Below are 8,189 nucleotides of genomic sequence, written 5' to 3'. Positions count from 1 at the left end.
CCCCCCCCCCCCGGCCCCTGCCGGCGGGGGGGGGGGGGGGGGGGCTGGGGGGGCAGGGGCCCGGCCGGCCCCTGGCTGCACCCCACCGCCACCGTCTGCACAGGGACCTCAGCAGCGGTGACTCTGGCAGCGACTTCGAGGACGTGCTGCGGCTGCACCGCAAGCGGAGACCCCGCCGGGCACAGAGCCGCGGCCCCGTACGTCCTGCCCTCCCCTTCTGGCCGTGTCCCCTGCCCCGGGGCTGCTCCAAACCTCCACCGTGTCCCCTTCCGCCAGGTCTCGAAGCGTCCCCGGAGGAGGGAGCCCAGTGGGGACGGGAGCAGTTTGGCCGTGAGCAACCCGGAGCAAAACACCCTCTTTGAGGCCGTCAGGTCGGCCAAGATCGCCGTCGAGGTAACCCACAGGTTACACGCAGCAGCCCAGGGAGCCCCAGCCGGCTTGCGCACGGGATGAAGGGACACGGGGGGCCACATGCGCCTTGAGCAGGGGACTCGGGTGTCCCCAGCCAGCAGCTGTTTGATGCCGGCTGTCCTGTGCCTGCAGACGGTGGTGGATGACTGGCTGGAGACCTATAAGCAGGACCGTGAGACAGGGTTCCTGGAGCTCGTGAACTTTATCATCCGCTCCTGTGGCTGCAGAGGTGGGGAGGGGGTCCCTACCAGGTGCTCTGTCCCCTCTGTGCTGCTGATGGGGCCCGCACCCCAGGCTGGGGACCCCCATTTCACCCTTGGGTCCCCCGGCAGGCGTGGTGACCCTGAAGATGTTCAGGCACCTGCAGAACTCGGAGATCATCCAGCAGCTGACGGAGAAGTTTGAGGAGGTGCTGGGCGGGCACGGGGGTGCTGGCAGCAGGGCCGGTGGGCAGCCCTGCTCACCCCTGTCTCCCACAGGATTCGGCTGAGTACCCGCTCTCTCTGGGCACCCAGCCCTGGCGCCGCTTCCGAGCCGCCTTCTGCGAGCTGGTGGCAGCAGTGGTGCGGCAGTGCCAGTACAGTGTTGTCTACGATGAGTTCCTGATGGACGCCCTCATCTCCCTGCTCACCGGCCTCTCCGACTCCCAGGTGCGGGCTTTCCGCCACACCAGCACCCTGGCAGGTAGGCAGCTGCCCAGGGGGGGCTCCCCACGGGCTCCCCACAGGCTCCCCACAGGGTTCCCTGCTCCCACTGTGCTGCCCTCCCAGCCATGAAGCTGATGACGGCGCTGGTGAACGTGGCGCTGGGTGTGAGCCTTCACCAGGAGAACAACCAGCGGCAGTATGAGGCTGAGCGGAGCAAGGGGCCTGGGCGCCAGGCCACCGACAAGCTGGAGGCACTGCTGGAGAAGCGCCGGGAGGTGAGCATCGGCAGCAGGGCGCTGGGCAGCGACAGTGGGGGGCCGGGCCCCGTCTGAGCCCCGATGCGTCCCCCCAGCTCCAGGAGCAGCAGGAGGAGATTGAGAACATGATGAACGCCATCTTCAAGGGCATCTTCGTGCACCGCTACAGGTCGGGGCTGGCCCACCAGCTCGGGAGCGGACGGGGGTCTCATGACTGGGGAGAAGGGGCATGGACCGTGGTGTGGCCGGGCTGGGAGGGCAGGTGGGAGCTGTGTGGGGATGGGTATGTGGCACCACCGGGGACCGTGGCGTGAGCCTGGGCGGTGCCACGCATGGCAGAGACGTGGTGCCCGAGATCCGGGCCATCTGCATGGAAGAGCTGGGGACGTGGATGAAGAGCTACACAGCTTCCTTCCTCACCGATGGCTACCTCAAGTACATCGGCTGGACCCTGCATGACAAGGTGGGGCCAGGGTTGGGGGGCTGGGGGCCATGGGGCCCGGCCAGGGGTCCTGCTGACAGCCCCTGTCCCTGCAGCAGCGGGAGGTGCGCCTGCAGTGCGTGAAGGCGCTGCAGGGGCTGTACTGCCACCGGGACACGGCCGCCCACATGGAGCTCTTCACCAGCCGCTTCAAGGTGAGCAGGGGCCCACGGGGGTCCCCCGGGTCCCTGCAGGGTGTCACCGACCGCATCCCCCTCGCCAGACCCGCATGGTGTCCATGGTGCTCGACAAGGAACCGGACGTGGCTGTGGAGGTGGTGAAGCTGCTGACGCTGATGCTGGAGTGAGTGCGGGGCCGGGGCTGAGGGAGGACATGGGGGCACAGGGTCCTCCAGTGAGAGCAGGGACAGACGATGGGGCTGGAGGGCACCCGGGGGACAGGGTGCAGGTGCTGCATATGCAGGGCCCTGGGGACATGGCCCCACAGCAAGAACAGGGACAGGGGCACAGGGCTGGGGAACAGGAGGAGCGGGCACCCCCACCATTCCGCATGCGCAGGAACACGGAGGAGGTGCTGACAGAGGAGGACTGCCAGAGCGTCTACCCCGTGGTCTACGTATCCAGCCGGGCGCTGGCCTCTGCTGCCGGGCTTTTCCTCTACCGCAGGTGAATGAGGGCCAGTGCCGGGCACAGCCCGTCCCATGCCAGGGACTGGCCCCCAGCCCACCCCTGCCCGGCACCAGAGCTGCCGGCATCCGGCTGCAGCCCACACAAAAAGCCGAGCATTTTCTGCCTGCCAAACCCTGAGTCAGGCTCAATTTCCTCCCCGCTCCGCCGTGGGGAGCATCTGGCAGGCGGCCGGCGGAGGCCAGCCGAAAGGCTACCTTCGTCCCAGGCTCGTTGGTGCCGTCCTTAATGGGAAAGGGGCCTGAGGCAGCTGTATCCGGCCCCGGGGTCGCTGCAGGGCAAGCGCGAGCCCAGCACGCGCTGGGTCAGCTGCCCGGCGCCCCAGCCGCGCGTCCTGCTCGCACGCTCGTGCTCTTGCGCCAGCCTTGGCGCGCTCGGCGGAGAGGAGGCCGGCGGCGCCGTGTTTATCTCGGCGCAGGCCTTGGCGGCTCTTGGCAGTGGCGGTGTCCGGGCTTGTCACGGCCCCGTTCCCCCGCACATCTGGGGCGGCGGCAGCTGCGCGCGGCGGCGGCCCGGGTCCTCCCTGTCCCCGGGGGATCAGGGTTCGGGTGCCACCCCAGGGCGGGGGCCGGGGAGACCCCCGTGTCTGTGTCCCCTGGGGCTCTGGCCCCAGAGCAGGGGGTACCTGGGTCCCCCATCTCTGTCCCTTGGGTTTCTGGTCCCTGCATGTCCCCCGGCTCTGTCCCCAGAGCAGGGGCTAAGTGGGACCCCCATGTCTCTGTCCCTTGGGGCACTCTCCCCTGTACGTCCTGCTCAGGTAGTTGGCATCCCTGTGTCCCCCCCCGGGGCTCTGCCCCCCCCCACACCCAGCGTGGGCACACAGGACCCCTGTGTGACCCTGCGCGCACATCCCCAGGCTGCTGGACCCCCAGCGAGGGGCGGGCAGGGAGCCATCTCGTGATGGGGACAACAGGACCTTCTTCCGGCTGCTTCTGGCCTTCTTCATCGAGAGCGAGGTGAGAGCGGCTGCAGGGTGCCTGGGAGGGCGGGGGGGTACCCTGCGCACTGTGATGGTCCCCTGTCCCCAGCTCCACGAGCATGCAGCCTACTTGGTGGATAGCCTGTGGGACTGCGCTGGGCCCCGCCTGAGGGACTGGGAGACCATCAGCACTTTGCTGCTGGAGGAGTCACCCACCAAGGGTATGGCACTACCATGCTGGGACATCACAGAGGAGTCACTGGGATATGCTGGGATGTCAGTGGGAGACACTGGGATATGCTGGGGTGTCGCTGGGACCAAGTAGGCTACACTGGAACACCCTAGGACACCCTTGAGGTATACAGAGATGTTGCTGGGGCACACTGGGAGATGCTGGGATGCACTAGGATATACTGGGACATCACTGGGAGACACGGGCTTTGCTGTGGGACATCCCTGGGAGATGCTGGGATGTGATGGGGAGGCGCTGGGGCATCGCTGGAACATACGGGGACATGCTGGCACGTTACTGGGTTGTACTGTGACATTGCTGGGGCACTGGTGGGTGGTCAGGGGACATACTGAGATTTGTTGGGGTGCCCTGGGACCTCCTGGCACATCAAAGGGGGTGCCGGGCCGCACCCCGGCCCCCTCATTCCCCCCACCAGGCCTGGCAGACCGGCAGGAGAAGGCACTGGTGGAGATCCTGGCAGCCAGCGTGGTCCAGGCGGCTGAGGGGCAGCCCCCAGTGGGCCGCAGCCTGGCCAAGAAGGTAACGGGGCTGGGGAGGGGGCTGGGGCCCCCTGGGCCGCCCTGAGCCCCCTCTCTGCCCCCAGCCCTCAGCCCGGGAGCGCAAGGCACAGGCGGAGGAGAGAACCCGGCTCACCCACTGCCTCATCCCAGCCCTGCCCCAGCTGCTGGCCAAGGTGAGGGGGACAGGGCTCCCCACCACCCCTGAGGACCTTGGGGGGTCGGCACTGACCCTCCTCCCCCACTACCCCTCCCCAGTTCTCAGCTGATGCTGAGAAGGCGGCTCCGCTCCTGGAGGTGCTGCGCTGCTTCGACCTCAGCATATACTGCACTGGGCGGCTGGAGAAGGTGCTGCTCCCTTGCCCCTCAGGCAGGATCCGGCCCCCTGGGGCTGGGGCAGAGCGAGTCTGCCCCTGGGAAATGGGGCTGCAGGGATGGGATGCCGATGGGTCCCCCAGGTGTCCCCTTCAGGATGCTCTGTGTCCCCATCCCCATTGGGAGGCCGTGTGCCTGTGCCCCCCATCAAGGGGCTGTCTCTGTCCCCCTTGGGGGCCCACAGCTGTCCTCATCCTCTCGGGGGCGGGGGGGGCCGTACCTCCCTGAAGGAGGCTGCAAGTCCCCTTGTCCCGATGGGAGGGTCCCTGACCCTCATCCCTGGGGAGGCGGCGTGTCCCTGTCCTTCCCACAGCCCCCTCTCCCCGCAGCACCTGGAGCTGGTGCTGGGGCAGCTGCAGGAGGTAGTGGAGAAGCACACGGGGCAGGCAGTGCTGGAGGCTGCGTGCCGCGCGCTCCACGCGCTCTGCGACCCTGAGCTCACCCTGCACGGCCGCGGGGACCTGGTGCGCAGCCGCCTTGCCGACCAGCTGGCCGACAAGTTCCACCAGGAGGTCACCGAGCTGCTTCAGGTAGAGGGGATGGGAGAGGGACCCTGAGTCTGGGACAGGGCTGGGGACCACTGGGGTCACGACAGGGACCTGAAGATCAGGACATGGACCTGAAGCCTGGGATGTTGCTCAGGCTACTCCAGGACAGGGACTCAGACTCCAGGATAGGGCTAGGGACAGGGACCCGGAGGCAGGACAGGGCCAGGGACAGGAGAGGGACCAGGACCTGTAGGGACAGCGGCGGCGTGGGCAGGGATGGGGCATCAGCGGGGAAGAGCCGGTCTGGGAGGTGCTGGTTGGGGAGCTGGCAAGGGACCATGGGGAGCAGGGTGTCCCCAGCCTGGCGTGGGTCCCTAACTCCGCGTGGAGCATCCCTAACCCTGTGTGGGGTGTCCCCAACCCCGGGCCCTGCCCAGGCCTCGTCCCTGGACGAGGAGGAAGTGTACAGCATGGCGGCCACACTGAAGAGGATCTCCATCCTGTTCAAGTGAGTGGGGAACCGTGGGGGCCACACCACTGCTCCGCCTGTGTCCCCAGGGGTCCCCCAGTGTCCTCGTCCCCCTCCACGTGCCTTCCCTGTGCCCTCTCCTGTGGCATCCTGTCCCACTGCCCTGTGTGTCCCTGGCACCCTCCCTCCTGCCCCATGTGCTCTCCATGTCCCTGTGCAGTGGCATCCCGCGTCCTGTCCCTGGCCCTCTGTGTCCCCTGCTCCATCTGTTCCCCGTGCCTATGTCCCCCAGCATCCTGCCTCCTGCCCCACATCTCCCCTCGCCCTGCTGATGCCACTCTGTCCCTGCAGCGCCCACGACCTGACGCCCTGGCAGCTCTTCGAGCCCTGCACCCAGCTCCTGCAGCGTGCCTTGGACACGGGCGAGGTGCCCCCGCAGGTACTGCCCTGGGGATGCAGCGGGGACGTGGCGGGGCTCCTCAGCACCGCGGCCATCCCTTGCCCGCATCTGCCCCTGCAGGTCCTTGTCCCTGCCATCACCTGCCTCCACTTCCACATCCTCTGGGAGCTCTCACGGCTGCCTAGCACTGATGTGCCCCAGGTGAGTGGATGGCATGGCGACAGCTGCAAGGACAACTTGGGGCGGCCCCTGTGTCCCTAAAGGTGACCGCATCCCCCTGCCCAGGAGCAGCTGCAGAGCCTGAAGACCAGAGTTACCTCCTTCTGCTCGCTGTGCCAGAGCTGCCTGTCCGATGTGGACGCTGGCGTTCGGGAGCAGGTACGCAGGCGCTGGGGGGGATGTGGAGGGGGTGTCGGGCCTGGCGCTGAGCCTGTCCTTGTGTCCTCAGGCCTTCATGGTGCTCAGCGACCTGCTGCTGGTGTTCGGGCCCCAGCTGCCGCGGGATGGGCGGGAGGCGCTGGCCCCCCTGGTGCTGCTGCCTGACGCGGGGCTGCAGTCCCAGCTGGCCGCCTTCCTCATGGACCACGTCTTCCACCATGCCTGCAGCCACGAGGAGCTCTCGGCTATGGGTAAGTCCCCTCCGTGCATCCCAGAGGCGTCCCCTGGGATGCCTGTCCCCCCCACTGTCCCCTCCCGTCTCCGCAGAGGACAGCGAGAACCACATCGAGGAGCTGCACCAGCGCCGGGTGCTCCTGGCCGGCTTCTGCAAACTCATCATCTATGACGTGCTGGAGCTCAGCGCTGCCTCCGATGTCTTCAAGCACTACGCCAAGGTAGGGGGCACGCAGGAGGCCTGTCCTGCTGGCCCCGCAACGGCTTGGGGACATCAGGCCCTGTCGCCTCCTCCTCAGTTTTACAGCGACTACGGGGACATCATCAAAGAGACACTGAACTGCACCCGGCAGATCGACCGGCAGCAGTGGGCTCGCACCCTGCTGCTCAGCTTGCAGCAGGTACAGCATTGGCTGGGGGCCTCTGGGGATCCTCGGGGTTGCCCAGGAGGCTCTGAGGGTCTCTGGGGAATCCAGCGGGTCTCCAGGGGAGTCTAGGGGTCTTTGGACTGCTCTAGGGAGGTCTGCAAGGCTCCAAGAGATGTGGACAGGGTTTGGGGGGGCGTCTCTGGAGTGGTCCAGGGGTCCGTGAGCCTCTGGGAGTGAGTCTGGGAGACTCTAGGAGGGTGGGTGGCATCCAGGAAGCTCCTGGGGGGATGCACCCAGGTGCATCTGGGTGTCTCCAAGGGGTCCTGCACTGACCTTCTGTCCCCCCCCGAGCAGCTGATGACGGAGCTGTTGCTGCAGCAGGGCCCTGAAATCCGGGCGGCCGAGGCTTTCCTGGAGATCCGGGATCTGGCACGGCGCTTCTCCCTCCTCTTCAGCCTCCAGCAGCTCCGCAACCGCCCGGCACTCCTCAGCATGCACAAGTGCGAGGGGCTGGGGGGCCTGGGGGGCCGGGGGGCCAGGCCGGGGCTCAGCCTCCTGCCTCATCCTTCTGCCCTGGCCAGGGAGGGGATCCAGTTCGCCTTCCAGGAGCCCCCGGGCCCGGGGCCGGGACTGCCACCCCTCAACCTGCCCTTCCTTGAGGTGCTGAGTGAGTTCTCACCGCGGCTGCTGCGCCCCGACAAGGCCCTGCTGTGAGTGGGGGGGGGGGGGGTGCGGGATCCCCGGACGCTGGTGGGGTCCCATTTGGGTCCTGAGGGGCCATGGGGGGTCCTCAAGGTCTATTTGGGGTCCTTGGGGCTGATGTGGGGTCTGCAGGGGCCATGTGGCATCCCCCAACATCACGTGGGATCCCCCAGCACCCCACAGGTCCCTGGTGCCATGTCACCCACCATGTCCCCTGTCCCCCCACAGCCTGGCCTACCTGGAGAAGATTTACCAGGAGCAGCGGTGGCTGGCACCACAGGACGTGCCATGGCCGTCCCTTGTCACCTACCGCAACTCCCTGCAGCCACAGGAGGAGAGGGGCTCAGTGAACAGCCACAGCACAGCCCCCCGCCCCCCACCCGGCTCCGCTGCCAAGAGACCCCGCATAGATGGTGAGGTGGGGGCTGAGCCCAGGGGGGACCCTGCACGCTGGGGGCCATGCCACCCCCAGCACCCCGACTGGGCTGTGCAGGGCTGGGGGGGGCTTGCCCTGCTCCGTCCCTCGCTGTGGGGACCCTGGCCAGAGGCTGGGACCAGTTTGAGGCTCCCCAGTACAGAGCGAGGGGCACTGTGGGGCAGGAAACTGAGAGATGGCGGGGGGGGGGGGGGGGGGGGGGCTGTGGGGGGGGCGCCCCCCCGCCG

General features: G+C 67.9%; 1 protein-coding gene across 1 annotated transcript in view; it reads left to right on the top strand.

Annotated features, from left to right (window-relative positions):
• STAG3 (stromal antigen 3) overlaps positions 1 to 8,189 on the top strand; it is a 9,874-nt gene that overhangs the window by 716 nt on the left and 969 nt on the right. The window contains exons 2-28 of the mRNA XM_010571412.1: positions 104 to 197; positions 277 to 393; positions 544 to 640; positions 744 to 820; positions 891 to 1,095; positions 1,182 to 1,333; positions 1,411 to 1,484; positions 1,655 to 1,778; positions 1,853 to 1,951; positions 2,020 to 2,099; positions 2,315 to 2,422; positions 3,300 to 3,399; positions 3,472 to 3,583; positions 4,031 to 4,134; positions 4,199 to 4,288; positions 4,371 to 4,460; positions 4,817 to 5,017; positions 5,413 to 5,483; positions 5,796 to 5,883; positions 5,965 to 6,045; positions 6,130 to 6,222; positions 6,293 to 6,473; positions 6,550 to 6,677; positions 6,756 to 6,857; positions 7,179 to 7,324; positions 7,406 to 7,534; positions 7,755 to 7,939. Of these exons, the coding sequence (XP_010569714.1) occupies positions 104 to 197; positions 277 to 393; positions 544 to 640; positions 744 to 820; positions 891 to 1,095; positions 1,182 to 1,333; positions 1,411 to 1,484; positions 1,655 to 1,778; positions 1,853 to 1,951; positions 2,020 to 2,099; positions 2,315 to 2,422; positions 3,300 to 3,399; positions 3,472 to 3,583; positions 4,031 to 4,134; positions 4,199 to 4,288; positions 4,371 to 4,460; positions 4,817 to 5,017; positions 5,413 to 5,483; positions 5,796 to 5,883; positions 5,965 to 6,045; positions 6,130 to 6,222; positions 6,293 to 6,473; positions 6,550 to 6,677; positions 6,756 to 6,857; positions 7,179 to 7,324; positions 7,406 to 7,534; positions 7,755 to 7,939 (3,128 nt within the window). The remainder of the gene's footprint in view (positions 1 to 103; positions 198 to 276; positions 394 to 543; positions 641 to 743; positions 821 to 890; positions 1,096 to 1,181; positions 1,334 to 1,410; positions 1,485 to 1,654; positions 1,779 to 1,852; positions 1,952 to 2,019; positions 2,100 to 2,314; positions 2,423 to 3,299; positions 3,400 to 3,471; positions 3,584 to 4,030; positions 4,135 to 4,198; positions 4,289 to 4,370; positions 4,461 to 4,816; positions 5,018 to 5,412; positions 5,484 to 5,795; positions 5,884 to 5,964; positions 6,046 to 6,129; positions 6,223 to 6,292; positions 6,474 to 6,549; positions 6,678 to 6,755; positions 6,858 to 7,178; positions 7,325 to 7,405; positions 7,535 to 7,754; positions 7,940 to 8,189) is intronic.

The sequence above is a fragment of the Haliaeetus leucocephalus genome, unplaced genomic scaffold (genome assembly GCF_000737465.1).
Source record: "Haliaeetus leucocephalus isolate CR32 unplaced genomic scaffold, Haliaeetus_leucocephalus-4.0 Scaffold325, whole genome shotgun sequence".
NCBI lineage: Eukaryota > Metazoa > Chordata > Aves > Accipitriformes > Accipitridae > Haliaeetus > Haliaeetus leucocephalus.
Note: the sequence above shows the minus strand (reverse complement) of the source record. Positions and strands in the feature narration are given on the sequence as shown.